General features: G+C 37.7%; 2 protein-coding genes across 3 annotated transcripts; one reads left to right on the top strand and one right to left on the bottom strand.

Annotated features, from left to right (window-relative positions):
- Positions 1-683: 683 nt before the first annotated feature.
- Positions 684-4756, bottom strand: LOC122052672 (protein ROOT INITIATION DEFECTIVE 3-like). The gene is made up of 9 exons (XM_042614328.1): positions 4623-4756; positions 4145-4456; positions 3950-4063; positions 3596-3732; positions 3360-3507; positions 2364-2563; positions 1983-2110; positions 1552-1784; positions 684-938 (listed from the first exon to the last, which is right to left on the bottom strand). The coding sequence occupies exons 2-9, from the start codon at positions 4355-4357 to the stop codon at positions 798-800; spliced, it is 1314 nt and encodes a 437-aa protein (XP_042470262.1). The 5' UTR covers positions 4358-4456; positions 4623-4756; the 3' UTR covers positions 684-797.
- Positions 4757-5689: 933 nt separating this feature from the next.
- Positions 5690-8187, top strand: LOC122052671. Of its 2 annotated transcripts, XM_042614326.1 has the most exons (5): positions 5690-6276; positions 6388-6502; positions 6641-7291; positions 7459-7642; positions 7850-8187. In XM_042614326.1, the coding sequence occupies exons 1-5, from the start codon at positions 6194-6196 to the stop codon at positions 7873-7875; spliced, it is 1059 nt and encodes a 352-aa protein (XP_042470260.1). In that variant the 5' UTR covers positions 5690-6193; the 3' UTR covers positions 7876-8187. The 2 variants fall into 2 exon arrangements, with proteins under 2 accessions (XP_042470260.1, XP_042470261.1); XM_042614327.1 differs by lacking the exon at positions 5690-6276 and having other exon boundaries at positions 6636-7291.
- Positions 8188-20342: the final 12155 nt, after the last annotated feature.

Here is a 20342-nt window from a genome sequence, read left to right as displayed (position 1 = left end):
TGGGATTCAAGCTTGGAGATCAGGGACTGCAAAGAGGTTGAGGCGTCAAGGCGCGAGGCGGATGAGAATGGGATAGTTCAAGTCTTTCTATGATATATAACCTCAAAATTAGTCAGAGTCACATCACAAAATTTGGTGGGCATGACCACAAAATGCTTAAGCATTCATCTTTTTAAATTCTTATTCACACAACTAAGTCAAACAATTCATTTCGCATCTCATGAATTCTTCTCTTATGAACTCTTCCCTTAGGAAGCTGATTTAAACATCAAACTCAAACTTACACACTTCATATATCGCAAATTCTTCACACATCATGTCCTGCAAACTCTTACCTTAGGATGTTGATTCGAGTATCTAACTCAAACCCATGCACTTCATATCACACACATTGTTACCGTGGAAGGCCAATTTAAGCCTACTTCATCTCACAATTTCTTCATGAACCAAACTTGAGCATCAGAGTTGAGCCTCCAAAGAGCAAATTCTCGATGTACTTGCTCCTGTTTGACAAATGTTGAGCCAAAGATCATTGAGGTCTATGCTTCCTTGCTACTGGCAATTGAGTCATTATGAGATATATAAACTCTCTTTACATTGAGAGCAAGGACGGCATTATACATATCCCATGTCATTATGAAAAAAATCTATGTTACGAGATAAATACCATATATAAAACTCAATAAAAGAAAATGTACGTGGATCATGAACTATTTCTAACCATTTGTTTTTTTTTTCAAAAAATAAATGGAAGAAGAAGACAGGATATCTCTTTGCTAGCTACCACTCATTTCTTTTCAATCCAACAGCTCGCTCACGTAGACAGATTGCATGTCCTCGTAAAGTTTCTTCTGTTGCTCGATTAGATGTACCGATCTTGCATATTGGAGTCTTAGTTTCTCCAGTTCCATCTCTGCAGCACTTGAAGTATTTCGATTCTGAATTGAAGGGTAAATACAAGAATCAGACATCAAAGATTAATAATTTTGTAATCATAGAATGTGGCATTTCATCTAATCCAGGTCATTAGGTCGAACTATCCATCCATGTAGAACAAATTCTTACTGAGAGACCATTATTATCCTGGCGATAACCATTATTATCCTGGCGATAAATTCTCATAGGGGAATTGACAAAACCATTAGTATCCAAATTCGAATGTGGCACTTCTTTTACTTGTTTAACAAGTTATGTGGAACCTCACATGAATATTTTGCTACACCAAATCACATTTGTCTCAGTTATTGGGGGTCAACTACATGGAGCGCCAAGCAAGGCACATCACTAGTAAATGTTCAGAATACCCTAAACATAAAAAATGATAAGAATAATTCTTGCAGCATAACAATTCTTCTATGAGACACTAGAGAACAGTTAAATGGCTCAGTTCACAGTAAGATACTCATGGTCCAGATCGAGAAAGTAAAAGAAGATGCACCGAACAATTAAGAAATGCAGCCATAGCAAATAAATTCATCAAGGTTGTGTTTCCAATGATGGAAGGTAACATGGATAGAAACTAGATGTCCATGCTATAAATAAATAACAAACCTGGAGCTCTTGAATTAGCTTTTCCATCACATCCGCACTGAGAAATCTAGTATTTTGATGACCATGCAATGGAGATTCAACCATAGTGACAGCCGTTGTTTTAACTTGTCCGTCTGCAGAATCCGTGTACTTGCTCAACGGAGGAGGCAACGGTAACGTTGAATGCTTCTTATTCGCCAATGCAGAGCTACATAACGGCGACTGTCTGGCTATAACGACATTATTAATAGGGCCTGTATAGCATGTAAAGGATATATATTAAGCTTCATAATATGTAATATTGAACACTAGGATTTTTTTAATAAAACTGAACTGTTAATCTGTATTTCTTCCAAAAAAACATGGTAAACTTTTTCCTTAATTAAAAGGTTCATTGGAAAACAAGAGGTCCAAAAGTTATATTTAGTACTGAAATAAGTGTCTTTGTGTACCTTTCCCATGTTTAAATACGCGAGTAAACTGCTTAGTTATTGTGTTCCAAATTCTCACAAAACCATCTTCAGATCCAGACACAAGAGAGAATCCATCCTTGCTTAAAGCTAGGCTTGTTATTCCTTTGCTGGAACAGGAAGACCAACTTAAATTAAATATTAAATAGGAAAGGAATTCAGAAAGATTAACTACCGTAGGAGAAAACCAGCAAGATTGTCATCAACAATCATGGTTGTCAAGATTGCAGTCTAGACCTTAGAATCTTACGACCCAAACTGACTCAGACAATATCTAGAGTTCACCTCTTGATGATGATAGGCATGACATGGATGTTGACAAAACAAAAGGGATGTGCTAATCAAAACTAACAGAGTTGAGACCTTTGATCATATAAGGTATCAAGGATGAACACCCCATAAGGGCTATTGGGGTTGCCTTCAGCATTTAGAGCTGCAATATATATTTTGCCATCTCTTCCACCAGCATAAAAGACATGCTCCCCAGGATCCATTGCAATAGCATCAATTACTGAAGGAAATAAGATGTTCCTCAATAGTTCACCCTTCGACAAACTCCATACCTGGAACAAAAGTATCAGACATAAAAACAATAACAATCTACAATGGATCAAAAAACTTCATAATAATTTGTTGTGCTAGCAGCTTGTTGCTACTTTGTTATGCATGGTCGTACACAAAAGGAGTAAACTAAATCTTTGGTCAAAACACCTAAAGAATTATGAATGACATATCTGTCTTGCAAATAAATTAAGTTAAAGTTAAACACAAATAAACTGTAATAACAAACAAATATGTTTAGTGAAACTACTCTGGGTACACTAGAAGTTCAGGTCAGATAATGGCATAACTATATCCAAATACCAAAAAAAGCACACGCGATCTCTTTTGCTACATATAGTATCCACTAGGTTTAGCACTATACTCCACAAAGACATAACAATTAGAAGGCAACTTATGTGGCAACAAAAGGCGATTCGCTTGCCTCCGGCGCCTCCGCTAACACGGAGGAGGTAAATCACAGGTGGCTACTAACCATTAGTGTAAGTGGCCAAAGCATGAGAGAGGGCATGCTCGGACACGCCGAGTTTCAACCCTATAACCTCATGTGACAACACCCCATGCCCCAACCACCACACCGCCCTGAGGGCACAACATGAAGGCAACTTAGCATCATATAGAAGTAGAAATAGATAGCTTTGGTCTCAATCGAAATTAATAAACATCAATTCAACTGGATCAAATTAATTGACACACAATTAATATCAGTGACACACAAATGATTAAATTGTATCAATTAAAATCACTCGCAACTGATTACTACTATAAAAATAACCATAATGTAAAAAATAAATGAACCTTGCATGTACGATCCTGTGAAGATGAGATGATAATGGAATTGCTTAACCCATGCCCCGAAACAATGTCAGTGACACCTAGAGAATGCTCACTGAAGCTATATATATAATGATTGGCAGCAGAAGCCATTGCAATATCATCAAACAACCTATGAATGAAGCATGACAAAAAATTAGCATTTTATAATATAAAGAAATAAAGGAGAAAGACAATGAAAATAATTAGAAATTGCATACATTATAAGAGACCAAACTTTGACAGAGCCATCCTCAGACCCTGATATTAGCAGGGATTCGTCGTCCTTCCCTAGAGTGAGACAGTTAACAGAGCGGTAGTGAGCATGCCACTTCTTGAGCAATTTCCCTGTAAAAACCTGGACAAAAACACAAGGAAAGCAACTTCACGGACAGACAAAGTGAGAATAATCTTGAGAGAAATCAAGATGAAAGAATGAAACAAACTTAGTAACCACGCATGAATGGTATCAAAATAATCAAGCCCGACTATTGTAAGCAAAGTGATTTTTCAAAGAGGAGAGGGCAAAAATCAAACTTGGGAAGGAAATTCATATTAGAAAAGTGAGTAGTTACCTCCCACAGATAAATACTTCCCGATGATCCTCCTCCAATAATGTAAGTGCCTTCAGCATTGGAAATAAGTGGTCCAATTGGCTCAGCAGGAAAGCTTCTAACTTCAACCTGAGGCTGAAACACAATGCGAAAATATAGTATCAGCAACTTAAAGAAACATACAGAATAAGATAAGGGCTACCCGTTGGGGCTTACCTTATCCCAGGACCAAAAGAATATAGGGGCAGAAGTTGCAGAGGGTGCGTCTCGGAGTTGCGAGGCAGCTAGGAATACGAAGCGACCAGAAACGGAGAGAAGACCATGCGGAGCGGAGGAGCATGAGCGGTACTGATGTCGTTCGGCGCCAGAATGGAGTTCCCAACAACCGATTCCCGCATCCACCGCAGACGAGGCGATCACCACTTCCATCGCCGTTGGAGAGATCTTACAAAAGTAGCACGTTTCCAAGGTTTTGATTCCTTATAACTTCTACGGACGAACGGACGGCTCTAAAAACCTAAACCCCCTCTGTTAGGGGAGGTGAGGGAAGGGTAAATAAGGGGAAAGGGAACTCCAAACCTTGTTTGGAATGAAGTGATCATGAAATGCAAGATAAGGAAGGGGACGCGAAAAAAAGGGAATTCCAATTTTATCCCTCGTTTATAATATTAATTCCAAACAAAAAATTGCTCACGGCAGCGTCTTCTTCGGCGACAGCTCACGGCGCCGGCGACGCCTTCTCCGGCGACAGTTCACGGCGGCGGCAACGTCGTCGCGTGCAGGAGAGTTGAAAAGCAGGGGGGAAGTGGCTTGGTGGGCGCGCGTGCGAAGAGAGTAAGTCGGCGTAGGAATAAAACTTGGGGAATTAATTGAAACCCTAGGTTAATTAGCTAATAAATTTTCGATTTAAATATGATTTAATTAAATTTTAAGAGAATTATCCTCTAAAAATATTATATAAAATCTATTTTAAATTCTAAAAATTTCTAAATAAATTTTTTATATTTAAATTTATTTATTGTACATATCATTAACTATTATTATTATCAATCAAATTATTAATATTATTAATTTTAATTACTAAATTCATTCTTATATAAATTTTTAAATAACTCAATTCTACTTATTCAAAAGTAAGGTGAATTTTATAATATTATACTAACGGATTCTCTTTAGTAAAAAATTAAATATATACTTTTTAATTCCCAGATATTTATAAAAAAATTTCCATTTGAATGTAGAACTAAAAAGAATCATATATTTTTATATAAAAATAAACATGAAAAATTATAAATAAATTTTAAATTTATTTTTAATGGAAACAAATATTAACATAATTTAATTTTAAATTTTAATAAAATTAATTAGTAAAATATTTAGATTTTTAATAATATAGTAAAAAGTAAGATATTTAACCTTTATTATCTTTTTTTTTCTTAAAAAAAAATATAACAATCCCTCCCTCCCAAACAAGTCGCTTCCTTTCTGTCTGTTCCTTCTGTTAATAATGAATTACATTAAATAGCGTTTTTAAAAATTCTAATAATTTTTTTATAATGATTATTTTAAATAATAATATTAACTCCGAACCGTGTTGTTTAACCAATCCTACGGTTCATTTTAATCGGTCCGGTTCAGCTTGGGTTCGAACATGATTTGAGGCCAAATTTCTCGTGAAACACGTGAAACAAACTTCAATCAATTGGGCCGTCGAATAATGAGATTTTATAAAAGAGAAGCACGCAGACGCGCATTCCGCAGTCGATTCCAAACGCAGACGCCGTGTCGATCAGCCTCATTCCTTGGGCGGCGCAGCGGAAGAAATCAGAGCTCTCATCCCGCGAAATCGCATCCCAATTCCCCTTACCGTTTCTCTACGCTGCGAGGAAGCGCGAGTATCCGCGGGTTGCTGTGTTTGTTCGCTGCTTGCTGAGGAACCAAAAGTTTCATCTTGAGGGTTTTTTTTCTTTGCGGCGCGGCGGAAGAAATTATAGATCTCATTCCGCCAATTTGGAACCCAACTCCTCTTCCTCCCTCGCCCTCTCTCTACGCGGTGGTGAAACCGCATAGAATCCGTTGTTTGCTTTGTTTCTCTGGGTGTTGCTTGTTCTTCCGATCATTGCTGCTTGCCGAGATACCAAAGGTTTCATCTTGCGGCTGCTCTTGCCGTTGTTGCTGGAATCTCCAATCTGTACCGTCCTCGTTTTTGGGATACGGAAGGAGATTATTAGGCGAGGTGTTGGAGCTGTTCGTTAACCCTTTCTCATGGCTGCGGGCGGAAGCTTCGATCAGTGGCAGAAAGACGTGTTTTTTACCGCCGCGGAGGAGGTCCAGGAATCGGCCGATACGTATGTTGCTAATTTTTTAACTCATTGGGCATCTTAGGGTTTACTGATTGCCAATTCATCTCCTAATTTGTTGATTTTTCTTCTATTTATCATCCTATGTACTTTTTGCAGGATGGAATCATTCTATAGAATGTGGATGAGAAATCGCAGGGATGGGTATGATTTAGAAGCTTTAGATGAACTGCTTAGGGAGCTTCAAACTGCCTTGGGAACTGCTAAATGGCAGGTTGGCTTCTTCCCTAGCTATTACATACTGTTTACTATGTCTCTCTGTAGGTAACTCTTATGATGTTTTGATGAAGAAACTTGCCTTCAGTTGTTTTTTTCAATCAATTTCGTAAATAGTGTTTTCGGTGTAGTGCAGCTTGAGGAGTTTGAGAAGGCTGTCAAACTAAGCCATGGAAGCTTTTCTTCCGAGGGCAATGCAATCACTAGGCACAGGCAATTTGTATCTGCTATTGGGAATCAAATTTTGCGAGTCGAGAAAGGGCTGAATGATTCATTAATTGAAGAAGGGAAACACCCACTGCGTTGGGTTCAATTGAATGAGGAAGAACGAGAAGATCTTGCTGATTTTCTTTCTGGGGTGCCCCGAGACCGACACCGAGCAAACCATGTTGATGGTAGCAGCAGTCCAGGTTCTGCTATGTTAAACAAGGACAAGCAATATGTGATTGAAGTTGAGGTAGAAGAACCTTATGAACAGGAAAATTATGCGACAGCTTCTGAGTTAGAGCAGTCTTGTGTGCAAAAGGGGTTGTTAGGTTCACCAGTTATCGGTGCTTGGAAAATTGCTGTTGCCAACGAAGATATAGAAAAAGGGTCTGTTGATGCTAGATCAGAGAGGCTAAGTTATAAACCTGGTCAACATGTTGCTCTACGAAATGTTGTATCTACATCGAAGTGGAAACAGCTAATGAACAATATCTTGAAAGCTAAGAATGATGATGATGATCATCGAATGCATAGATTATCTTATTGCCTTGACCCAAAGGGAATAACTCGATTCACTCAGGTAAATCATATTGTTGTGTACATAATATCACAAATTTGTATCTTCTTCTTTGATGATTTGGCGAGCAGTTAGGATTGTTATCTTTGCAGGATTTTATTTTTAGTGATTACCAATTTCTGTTTGGCAAAGTCTTTAGCTGATTCTGTGTTTCTGATGTGTTTGTTCAGGCAATTAATGGAAACCGAAATTGCTCAAGCAATAGCAACCAAGATACTAAACTTCCTTATTCTCAACATCTCGCTAGTAATGTTGGCACACACCGCAGACATATAGGTGGATCTCGACAGCAAATGCATTATATCCGTTATCTATGGATAACTTTCTTGTTCTTGTTGAGTGTTGTTTTAGTCGGTAAGTTTGATATTTACATACCTACTCTTCTTTGATTGCTAATGTCTAGTTATCACAAGATGATTCTAGTGAAACTATCGAAAATATGACACACCTTAGCTTAATGTATACCTGACGATAAGAAACAACTTCAAGAAATTGTAGACAGAGTAACTTTACAAGTTCTTTATAGATCACACTAAACATATTCTTGCACATTATTTTCAGTACCATTCGTTCGCTTCTCCAGATGAAGACTTCCACTTTATGCTGCTCAAAGTACGGGGTAAGGATCCTACTCTCCGAGTGATACTTCAAAAGATTTGGTTCAAATCTTTCAGTAGTTCAAAATGTAGATGATACAGATGATGCCTGAATTTCGATGATTTATCAAATATTTGGGATCAACTTCTCATACTTGTCATTAAAGCATATGTTTAGTGTTTAGAATGTATTTCAAATTGTTTCGTATGTTTTTCTTGATGATTTATTTATTTATTCTTCTATGAAGGCTATCAAACATTCAAGTGATGGATCATATGATTCATGGTTTGTTTTTCTTGTCACTGAATCAAACTAAAACTTCATCAGCATCGACAGAGAATTGTGTTGTCGACTGAAAAAATTATACAAAATTTGTGTGTGTGTATAAGATCGAAACCGAAGATGCTCCGGTTTTTTTGGTTTCTGTTCATTTGCGAAGCAAGCTAAATGGCTGTTAATGAGAACAAGAAGACAAGAAAGAAGAGTAACTGCATCTCTTGTGTTTCGATTATGAGAAAGCAAACAATAAGCGAGCGGATGCGAACAATACTCCTCATCGATTTACTATGATGTTTTTAGTTGTCGGCATTTAGATAGACATAAATGAAGTATTCGATAAAGAAAGCAATAGTTTCTACATCTAAAATTATGATTAGCAGTTTCATAACTTGGCACTCTCATCAAAATAGGTCTCAATGTTTTCTTACTTGTCTCACTACAATAAATATCACGAAGAAAAGGTTGGAAGAACCCTAATAAAGCAACAAAAAAAGTGGTTGAATTGGATTAAAAATAATAAAACATGAGACAAATGTGTTTTGCACATCAAAAGTGATAGACCACAAACCTAACTTTTTTTTTTATCTTGTGGATCTCAAAGTCTTCCTCTCTTCACATGTTCGGAAAATGGCTCTAAAGTAAAGGTTCCTTTTCTTGTCACGGCTATTAATTCATGTGAAAGCTTTCAATAATGATGTGGTTGTTAAAGTTTAATTAATTTATCACATTGGTAGATTGTTTCAATTTGTCGATGTATTGTGTATGATATCTTTATACGAAGCTATGCTTTCACTCATGTACTAATCATTATTCTAAAAGTTATTAATTATCCATGATTTATCTTCTCTGTATTAATCCTGTAACGAATTAGCAAGGACGAATACAATCACCTGTTGCCAACTTTATACGAAACTATGCAAGTGTAGTTTCTTCAGCATGTGATACTGGTGTGTTCTTCCCCCCGTGATACAAGCCTTTTGATAGTGTTCAGTTGACATCATAGGTGTTCTTGGTCCTCCTTTGTATTGTCGCTCATCTAAAACCTTATCACTTGATCCTCTTCCTTGAAAATTTTACCACTCGTACACTTGTGGCTGTTATTGCGCTATTCCCCTCATTGTTCTTGCCACACATTAGAATAAACCCTCTGTGCAACTCTCCTGTAGAACACCTATCCAGGGCTAGAAATTGAAATATCAACGAAAAAGGAAATGGTCTTCAATGGTAGGTCCAGTGCGAGATAAAGGACTGTGAATAACTCTTCTCGCATCGATTGTGCAGTGGAAATTTGAAGCAAACTCAACTGATTTTACTTGGTTCATTGCTTCCCAAGGCAACTATGTCCAAGGTTTAATCCTAACGAACTATCATCACTATCTTTCTCCTTCTCGATACCTTATGGAGACAGATAAATCTCTAAGAACACGTTTGGTTCGAGTTATCATATATAACCTTGGTTATGTGATTACCAAGTAATCACATAACCAAGGTTATGGGAGAATACAACATAATCTTAATTTTGTTTGGTTCAACTAAATAATGGTATAATCTAACTTGATATTTCCTATATTACCCCTTGTTTAATTATATGATTCATTTTGTAGAATAAATTAAATTAAATTAATAATAATTATTATTATTTTAATAATATTAATGAATAAGTTGATAATATATATAATAAATAAATATAATTGATTTATAAATTTTAAAATAAATTTATATATTTGTAAAATATAATTAGATATGTAATTAACTTATTATATATATTTTAAATTTATATACATTTGGATATGTGATTAAAATTTTTAATTAATTTAATATATTTTATTTTCCTTTTAATCCTCAATTTTTTTTACGCATCTTCTCCCCGCTTCTCCCCGCAGCAACGCTGCCTCCTCCGCAAGCCGCCGGCGCCGCCTCCTCCGCAAGCAACCGCGCCGCCTCCTCCGCAAGCTCCGCAAGCCGCCGACGCCGCCTCCTTCGCAAGCAACCGACACCACGCGCCGCCTCCTCCTCAAGCAACAAGCGTCGCCTCCTCCGCAAGCCACCGGTGCGCCATCTCCACGAAGAGCGAACAGGTACAGAGCCCCTTCTTGTAGATGATCACTGCTATGAGGAGCCATCTCCCACATTCATTCGACGAAATCCCTAGGGAACCTCTTCTTGTAGGTGAGGAGTCATCCGCTGCCGTGATCGGAGCTTGCGATCGGAGCTTCAGCGCACACGAGAAACTTCGGGAGGGTGAGGCGGAAGATCTCACGGACATCCCTGCTCATCTCCTGCTCTTTGAAGGGTAATTTTGGAAAAATTTATTGATAACCCGGGAATCGTAGAAAACCTAAGATTTCCAAGGTTTTCTGATTCCTGGATCTATTCCCTAATTGCTGACGTGGCGGGAATATTGCATTACTAGGAATCACCAATTACTTAAACCAAACAAGATTATCGTTGATAACCAACTAAGGTTATCAACGATAACCCCGAACCAAACACGCCCTAAGAATTTATTTTTACAACAATACAACAAGAATACAAAATATAAATAACTTTATACGAATCTCGCTTTGAACGCTTTCTTGTTGCTTGAACTATCTTGTGTTGACGGCGTCAAATTACCTCAAAACTTTTCTTTTATAACCTTCAAGTGAAGTTGATTTTCGCATATCAGCCGATTGATTTCACCATCAATCGATTGATTCACTTAATCCGACTTTTGCACTTGCAGAATGACTCTTGCCAACTTAGTTTGACCACCATAAGTCGAGTATCAGTTAATTGATACCCAAATAGTCGAGTCTCACAATCAACCAAGAAATCTTCTATTCACTGCCACAGTATCATCAATCAACTAATAAAATTCATCAATCGATTCCTGGACAATCAATTTAGTCACTAGTCAACTTTTTGAATCTTGTATTTGTTCGAATAGTAACTGTTGGTTGCTGCACCTAGATTCCGTTCTATTCCTTTGTACAAAAATTTGTACAAGCACAGAACTTAACCTAGCTCCATGTGCTCTATTGAAGTTAAACTTGAATTACAAACGATGCTTAATATTATTAACCCAAGTTGCTCTTCATAAGTTAAACTTGGATTAGAAACGATACTTAACATTTTTACTCCAAATTTAACTGATGTAATCTTCCTAAGTTAAACCATATTACAGAAGATGATTAAACATATATTTCAAAGATTGGCTTCGAGGTTAAACATGGCGAGACACTAGGTCTTCTTATGTATGGGATCATTCACCACTTCCTAGACAAAGTCTTTCAAAGAAATTCGATGTTTAAACTTCTTACAGTAACCCTCGGTTTAACTAAAGAGACCTCAATAGAAGCACAAGATCGAAACATGAAATTGAAACACAAAATCGATAATATAAAACTGATAGCCTAAAATCGATAGTCTTTTGTGTTGGTATTTCAGGATCCAATCAAAGAATGTGAACTAATTATAATGCGGAAACTTATAATTATTTATATCTTTCTTTGAAGATTTAATAATCTCTCAATCTTCTATTGTATTGCTCTCCTCCTCTTGGACGTTGTGTGGGCGATGATCTACCAAAATGAAATTCACCCAAACCTTCTTCTTCCTTCCAAGCTTTCGGCCACCAACGGATGTCACAACAAGAGAGCTTCCTTTCTCTTCTTCTTCATCTCCAAGTATCCGGCCACCAAAAGAGCTCCAAGCTTGATCCCGCTAGCCACAAGGAAGAAGAAGAGAAGATGATGAAGGGGTCGGCCACCAAGGAAAGGAAGAGGAATAGAAGATGTGTTAAACCATAAGGCACCACCTCCTCTTCTTTTATAATCCTTGGTGAATGCAAAAAATGAAAGTTTTAAAACAAAATTAAAACTTCCTTTAATTCATTTATAATGGCCGGCCAAAACCCTCTTCATCAAACAAGGAAAGATTTTAAACAAAAATTAAAATCTCTCTTTTAAAATCCCTTTTGTGAATAGTTATAAAAGGAATATTTTATAAAATTAAAATCTCTCTTTTAAATCATTTTGTGGATGTCTATAAAAGAAAAGATTTCAATAATAAAAATCTCTCTTTTAAATCCCTTGTATGATCTCTATAAAAGGAAAGATTTAACAAGATAAAAACTCCTTTTATTTCCTTTTGTGACCAATCTAAAAAAGGAAAGTTTTATAATTAAAAACATCCTTTTAAATCTTTTTTATGGATCTCTATAAAAGGAAAGATTTTACAAAAAATAAAACTTCCTTTTCTATGTGTGGGTGGCCCCTTGCTTGGGCACCAAGCAAGGCTTGGCCGTCCCTAGCTTGGGCTCCAAGCTTGGCTTGGTCGGCCCCTTGCTTGGACACCAAGCAAGGCTTGGCCAGCCCTAGCTTAGGCTTTAAGAAGTTAGGCTTCGGGTGGATATAAGGCTTTATATGAGAGGCTACAATAGGGACCTAAAGGAGGAATTGATTTTGGTCTCCCGATGAGCTTGAGCTTCCCGTGTTCACCCCGAACACCCAACTCAAGTTCATCAATAATAACTCATATCACTAAAGAGTTATTATTGAACTACTACACCATTCCCAAATTATATTATGAGCTTCTTCTTATCATGAATGTGTTAAACTCCCTGTATTTAAGATATCTAATGTCCATTAATTAAATGAGTTACTGACACTCACTTAATTAATATCTAGCTCCAAGAGTAGTACCACTCAACTTTATTGTCATACATGACTAAGTCCACCTGCGGGGTTTACATGACAATCCTTATGAGTTCCTCAAGGGGGCATCATCAACCTAGATAACTAGACACAGTTTCCTTCTATAATTAACAACACACCATATAAATAATATTATTTTCCAACTTATTGGGCCTCTTGATTTAATGAACTAAATTTCATCCATTGATAAATCAAAGAAATGAATACTAAATATATATGTTTGTCATTATATCGGAATTAAGAGTACGCACTTCCATAATAACAGAGGTCTTGTTCCTTTATGCAATCAGTATAAAAAGAATAACCTCAAATGGTCCTGCTCAATACACTCGGAGTGTACTAGTGTAATTTTATAGTCAAGATAAACTAATACTAAATCACACTACGACCGTTCCAATGGTTTGTCCTTATCCATTTTGGCCGTGAACTACTATTTATAATTTATAAGGAACTGATAACATGATCTTTTGTGTGACACCACACATCATGTTATCTACAATATAAATTAAATGAATAACTATATTTAACATAAATGAAGATATTTGACCAACGTGATTCTTATTTCAAAATAAAAGCTTATACAAAAAACTAGGCTTTTAGTATACATTCTAACAGTAACTTCAATCGATAGATATTGATCAATCAAACTGATGAATCGATTTCATAACTTTCTATTTACTACATTACTTTCCTTTTACTATAGTAACCAATGGGTACTATTCATCAATTGATTATTACTATATGAAAATACTAGAGTTAATTATTCGAGTTCCTACTGAAATTTTATTTGCTATAGTAACAATTGACTGGCATTGTTCGTTAATCGATTGTTATTGTAGCAAACCCTAATCACTATAAAAAATCCCACAAATATTGTGACAAACTCTAATTATTGTAACAAACTCCAAAAATACTATAATAAACCTTATTATTGTAGCAAATCCTATTTTCGAAGTCCGTCGACTCTCTCCCGTGTTATCATTCTCGTTAGGCGTCTTTTGCTCGTCTTCCTATGTTCCTAAATTCCTGTATACTTAGGCACAAGGATCAAACCACAACAGGACTTACCTTGACTTGATTGATCACATCAAAACTACCACAAGGTATTTACAATCTCTCTCTTTTTGATGTGAGTAAACCAAGTTAGGGTAAACTAAAAAAAAATAATAGTAAAAAATAGCAAATACATGAATTTTAATTAATAATTGTTAATGTAAAAAAAATATACCCTCCTCCTAGACTTAATCTATAATTCTCCCTCTTTGATCACATTAAAAATAAGAGTAATCTAAAAATGACTTGGAAAGAAAAATATGAAACAGTCTCTAAGGAAAAATTGAATAGTTAAGAAAAAAATTTACTAACATTCAGTAAATATTATGAACTTAAAATGTTGAAAATCAGAACTTTTATAATTTATAAGGTATTTTTAAAGAAATAATTTTTATTTCTAATTGAAAATCAATTTTGAAAATTTTTCATAACACTTCAACACAAATATCAAATAGTACTTAAATTTTTAAAATACTGAAAATAATTTGAGCAATAACAAAATATTTTCTATAAATGGATGTATTTTCATAAAAATTTCTTAAAAATAATTTTTAAATTCAAAATATCTTGAAAAATTTTCTGAAAATGTATTAAAGAAAGTAACTTTGTAGAAAAAATAAATTTTTAAAAAATAACTTTTCAAAAAATTTACTATTAAAAGGTAACATTTGAATAAAAAAATTACATAAAATTTAATAACAGTCAAAAAAAAATTTGAACATATTTTTTTTGAACAGAGAACATGATAAATTTTCATAGAAAAATAAATTTTACAAAATTAGCACTTTGAAATATTTTAAAATTTAAGATTATGATTTTTTAAAAAAATTATAAAAAATAATATACAACGGTAAAAAAAATGTTGAAAATTTTACTACAGTTAACAAATGACATACTATTTTTTGGAAAAAATAATTTTTTTATTAATTTCGAATAGAAATTATATGAAAAAAATTATTTAGATCAAAAATTAAATCAATTTAAATGTACGACATGCATAAAAATTTAATTTAAGCACGATTTTTGAATCCAATATAAGTGATAATTTTCTAATTTGACCCTTATGATATATAAAATACTAATTAAGTCCTAAATAATTTCTAATTTGTTGAACATGTGCACATGCATAATTCTTCAATTTTTTTATTCCTACTTTCAATTTTTTATTTTTTATTTTTATCTTGTCAAAATCTTCTAATCGATAAGATGTTGCTAAGGTTAGTTTTAATTCATCATTTTCCTTTTAAAATTTTCCATTTTCAATTTCTAATTTACAAGAATTTTTCGACAACATGTTTATAAACTTAAATAACTTATCAGGAGATAAAGATTATATCTGACTTACCTTGTCGATCTCATTACCTGATACTCCCCTTGAAGAGTCACTTTCTTCTGACGTTGCTTCCCCTTCATCGATACTCTTGATGCTCATCTCCGATAAACTTACTCCATTGTCTTCTTGGTGACTTGCCATCGATGTTAAGTCCGGCATAGGCTACGACGTCCGAATCTGATGAAGATATTTCGTCTCATGTCGCCTTTTGATTTTTGTGCTTCTTTTGGTCACTCTTTTGTCCTTTTTCTAGTCATTGTTCTTGTTCTTCAGTTTTGAGTAGTTGTCTTTATGCACCCTTCTTTATTGCAATGATAGTATCTTACTTTTCTCTTTCTTCTTTTGGCCTGCACTTGATTAAATTATTAGTTTTTAAAAAAACCTTTGAACTTCCTTATCATGAATGTTGTTTTGTCATCATCGATAGAAGTTTTAGTTTCTGGTTCATCCATTTTTGCCTTTAAGACAATGTTGTGCTTTGACTCTTTCTTTAGATCTGCATATCTTGATTCATGAATTTCAAAAGTAGAGAATAATTCTTCTAAATTACTTACCTTTAAATCCCTAAAGATAAAATATGCATCTACTAGGGTTGCCTATTCAGAAGTCCTAGGAAAAGCGTTAAGTGCATACTTTAGCGAATCTCGGTTGATTACCTTTTCTCCGAGATTCGTAAGTTAGGTGATGAGTTCTTTGATTCTCAAGTGGAGGTGTGCTATAGTTTCGCCTTCTTCTAACCAAAGGTTGCTGAGTTTTACCTCCGAGGTTCCTTGGTGTAGCTTCAGAAATTTTTCCCAGAGGTATTTGGTTGACTCATAGGTGTCGATCCTGTTAACTTCTTATGATAGTAAAATGCTCAGCAGGTGGAATTCTGTCTTGCCGTTTGCCACAAAGTTTGCTTACTCCTTTTTCATCCATTGATGTTTTTCTTTGGCGTTCCTTTGTTAATCCTTCGGTGCTACCAAACCATACTTTATTATTAATAATAATTCGAAGTCAGTTTTGAAGAATATCTTCATCTTCTTTTTTTAGTTTACACAAACTTTCCCTCAAACTTAGGTGAGTAGATGCTCGATCCGACCATCATATTCTGTGCTTCGGTATGTGATTAGTCCTTCTGAAGCGGTTGGATTCTGATACCATTTGTTGATCCCTTGGGGCTGGCATATCCTACATAAAATAAAACAAGCAAGACCTTTCTCAACTCGATCGGGTTTTATCTATTGGTTGGCAATTAGAGGATTACTACTTCAAGGAATGTAAGTTCACTATCAAGATCTCCTTTTCGAACAAAACGTTAGAGGCGAAGAAGCCTCATATACGAAAATAATGCTCAGAAATGAAAAAGTGAAAGAGAATTGAAGTACATAGCGTGTTGTTTTTTAAAGGAGAAGACCAGAGCTCTATTTATAGTCCACTAGTCGAAATTGACCGTTGCTGACATGGCATGGTGCGGGGCCTGGAAGGACTCCGAGCACTTGGGTGTGAATAAAAGTTTATCTACATCGCAACGGCTTTGCAACGACCGAAAGATAACATCTTATCTGGTCCAAGCGCCTGGAATAGCTTCGGGCTCCTGGACCGCCTTCGAGTAGGGGTGCCTCACCGAGGCGCGTCGGCTGGACCAATTTGGTCCGAGCTCCCAAAGGAGCTTCGGACGCCTAGACTCCGGGCACCTAGAATAGCTCCGGGAGTTCGGACCTGAAAGTCAATCCATGTTGACTTTTTGTCTAGATCTTCTGCTCTGACTCCACTCACTTGGGTGATTTCGATCATTCGGAATAGGGCTCACTTGAACCCATTTGTTTGCCTTCTCGTGCAATCTTCCGTTCTGGCTTCTCGTCCCTCAGAAATGCCTCGCGCTTTCTTCTCACTCGCCTACGTACTCTTCGCGGTACCTCTTCCCTCAGACGCACCGAGCCCGTCGACTCTCTCCCGTACCGTCATTCTCGTTAGCTGTGTCTTTTGCTTGACTTCCTATACTCCTAAGTTCCTGGACACTTAGACACAAGATCAAACTACAACAGGACCAAACTTGACTTGGTTGATCACATCAAAACTACCACGGGGTACTTACAGAGGTCCCTAGCGAAGGTCTTTCGACGCTCAAGTCAATGTAATGCCTGAGCGGGAAATCAAACTGTAAATGTGTAGCAAAGCGTGTGTGTAGTAAAAATACGTTCCCAAACGTACATCGCCATCAGAGAAGACCCCCGTTTATATAACTCCTCTAATAACCTCCATAATCATGAGGTGGCAAAGAATGTCGAGTGTTAGAAGTTATCGAGTAGGGAATATGTGACCTAGGAGGTGTATAGTCACCGTCCGAGGAATCTTCCGTTACCCGTGTGTACTATTTTTATAATTGACGTCATTAATGAGGTGGTTGAAAGAATATGCTATCACAATATGTCAGTTAATAGAAAATATAGAGTCACCTTCGATTAAGGTTCTATTGGATGCCCACTTAATAACAAAAGAATATTCTTTAGCAAGCGGTTGTTATTATCTGGCAAACTGTTGCGATTCTCTAGCAATGTGGTCCCTTGAAAATATCCCAGTCAGATATTTTGTCGACCAGATATATATATAAAATCAAAGTACTGAGTGTGATAGGACGTTCGACCCTTAAGACCGTTTAGATATATATTGTGTAATGTGTTGGTGCAATATTCCCTAGGTCAAGGTTGACCTGGTTGATTGAGCTTGAATTGGATCAAGCTCGAGTCTTGATGTTTGAGTTTCGATGTTTGACAATACATGGAGACAAGACATGGAGATTGCAGGTGCAAATGTTCATGTGGTGAGATTGTAAAGGAGAGTCAAGTAGGTCAAGGTTGACTGAATACTTGACTGGAAAATCTTAGTGAGTAAAGCTAGGTGAAAGACCTAGTGAGTGAAGCTAGGCAGTATGAAAAGTCCTGGTGAGTGAAGCCAGGCAAATGAGAAGTCCTAGTGAGTGAAGCTAAGCAGAAGAAAAGTCCTGGTGAGTGAAGCCAGACACAGGAAATCCAGATGGATCAAATTTAATCAGACATCTGGTGTTAGGAAGCCCAAGTAGGTCAAAGGGATTGACCGGATACTTGGCATGGGAAATCCAGGTGGATCAAGGTTGATCGGACACCTAGTGAAGATAAGTCTAAGTGGGTCAAGGATGACTGGACACTTAGCACGAGGAGAAAAGTTCAAGTGGGTCAAAGGGATTGACCGGACACTTGGTGAGGGAGTTCTAGCAGGTCAAGGGTAACCGGATGCTAGGCATGATGTACCAACAGGTCATGATTGATCCTTGTTTTTGGGTAAAAATAAGGGTTGGATCGATCAGTCGATCGATTGGCTCATGCCCAATCGATCAGCCGATCGATTGGCTCATGCCCAATCGATCAGCCGATCGATTGGCTCATGCCCAATCGATCGCCCGATCGATTGGGAGAGTCCCCGCAACAAGCCTTCTCCCAATCGATCGGTGGATTGATTAAGGAGAAGTGTCGCACAAACAGAAAGCCTCCCAATCGATCTGTTGATCGATTGGGAGGTGTGATTCGCACGATAAGCCCTGGATCGATCAGCCGATCGATCTAGGCAATTCCCGAGAGCACAGAGGCGCCCTGGATCGATTGACCGATCGATCAAAGCCTCCCCGATCGATTGGGAGCAATCCAATCGATCGGGATTTGACCGTTGGCGCAGGATATAGCTATTGGCGAGCGTTTCTCTAGGTAGAACTTCCACAGCTTCAATTCTCTTCTACACAACAGTTCTCCACAGTCTTCCTCTTCACTCTCACGCCGGTTCTTGAAGGATCTTGGAGGCACGTCCAAGTCAAGAGGCAAGTTACACGAAGAAGAAAAAACTAGGGTTAGGGTTTTCATTGTATATCTTGTAAGATATTTCTTGTATTTGTCTTCCCTTGCTTTCTTCTTGTATTGAGAGTGTTGTAAGGCTTCTCCGCCTTCGGTAGTTACCGAAAAGAAGTGTTTACATAGTGGAGGGTGCGTGAGTGTGTAGATCCTTGGTGATCCTGTCCGAACGCTGACTCAACGGACGCTGGGCACGTGGTGCTCTCCGATTTGCTGATATAGATCTCCGGCTAGTCGTACGAAGCTCCGGCGAACTTGCACAGAAGTCGGGCCGGGAAGGGGTTCCCAACGGCGACCCTCCGACGCTCAAGTCAGGCAAGCAAGTAGTGAAAAAGGTGGCTTCAAAGATGTCTCACCCGTACCTCCGGCGAAGTATGAGGCTCTTTATATAGTGTGGTGAAAGAACTCCTGCACGTCCACCGAGGCGCATACGTGTCCGTAGCCCATACCTCGGTATGTGTCTGTCAAAAAGCTTACCTGACGCCATACTGCTACAGTCCCAGCACGTCGTCGATGGGACAACAGAACACCCCGTTGTCAGACTTGTAGTACGGCCTAGCCATAGGGCTTGACAACTGTCATAAGATGTTCTTGTCCCTCTCTACCGTTCACAGGCCAGGGCGTCTGGCCAGCCGGCTGGACGGGAAGTCCATCCGGACGACCCTTATCTTAAGTGCTGGCCGGACGGAGCTCACATCCCGTCCGGCCTGCCGTTGGCATCGATATACTGGGGATATTTTCGGTAGGATGCCATGTAGGGACTGTAGCAGTGTCACCTTCTATTAGGCTTTCCGCTCGGCTCTTTGCTACTGTTTAATTGAGCGTTGGAACCCCAACTTCTGTCGGGGCGACTTTTGCCATCGGCTATTCACCGGTCGGTCGGCCCCTCCTTCTCCGATTGGGCACCTGGGCCTTTGACTCCCGCGTGGCATTGACCCCTCAAAATGGGGGTCCCCTGTTCTAACCGCCGGATCACTTGCCTCCCCCTCAAGTCTAGTCGAAGGAGGCGAAGTCCGACTGACTGGACTGCCGATCTGACTGGACTACGGTCGCTATACTAGTCCGCTCGGCTAGGCATAGAGTTGCACATCCGGTCGGCGGTGTCTCGCTCATGCCTTGTATTCCCTTGAAATTCTTATCAAATCCTTTCACTCACTGCTAATCACGTGCGCTATGCACGGTAAGGTGCATTCATTAAATACGACCAGTGTCCTGCTGACACGTGGTAACCCTGC

This window comes from Zingiber officinale, chromosome 3A (genome assembly GCF_018446385.1).
Source record: "Zingiber officinale cultivar Zhangliang chromosome 3A, Zo_v1.1, whole genome shotgun sequence".
Classification (NCBI taxonomy): Eukaryota; Viridiplantae; Streptophyta; class Magnoliopsida; order Zingiberales; family Zingiberaceae; genus Zingiber; species Zingiber officinale.
This window is presented reverse-complemented; position numbering and strand designations above follow the sequence as displayed.

What these genes read in the sequence shown, in the direction of transcription:
- LOC122052672 (XM_042614328.1), bottom strand. Translation starts at nt 4,357, where the DNA reads ATGGAAGTGGTGATCGCCTCGTCTGCGGTGGATGCGGGAATCGGTTGT. An exon ending in TCTTTTGGTCCTGGGATAAG is followed by an intron (nt 4,064 to 4,144) that starts GTAAGCCCCAAC and finishes ATTGTGTTTCAG; the next exon opens with CCTCAGGTTGAAGTTAGAAG. An exon ending in GATACCTTATATGATCAAAG is followed by an intron (nt 2,111 to 2,363) that starts GTCTCAACTCTG and finishes TTCCTGTTCCAG; the next exon opens with CAAAGGAATAACAAGCCTAG.
- LOC122052671 (XM_042614326.1), top strand. Translation starts at nt 6,194, where the DNA reads ATGGCTGCGGGCGGAAGCTTCGATCAGTGGCAGAAAGACGTGTTTTTT. An exon ending in TGGGAACTGCTAAATGGCAG is followed by an intron (nt 6,503 to 6,640) that starts GTTGGCTTCTTC and finishes GGTGTAGTGCAG; the next exon opens with CTTGAGGAGTTTGAGAAGGC. An exon ending in GTTGAGTGTTGTTTTAGTCG is followed by an intron (nt 7,643 to 7,849) that starts GTAAGTTTGATA and finishes CATTATTTTCAG; the next exon opens with TACCATTCGTTCGCTTCTCC.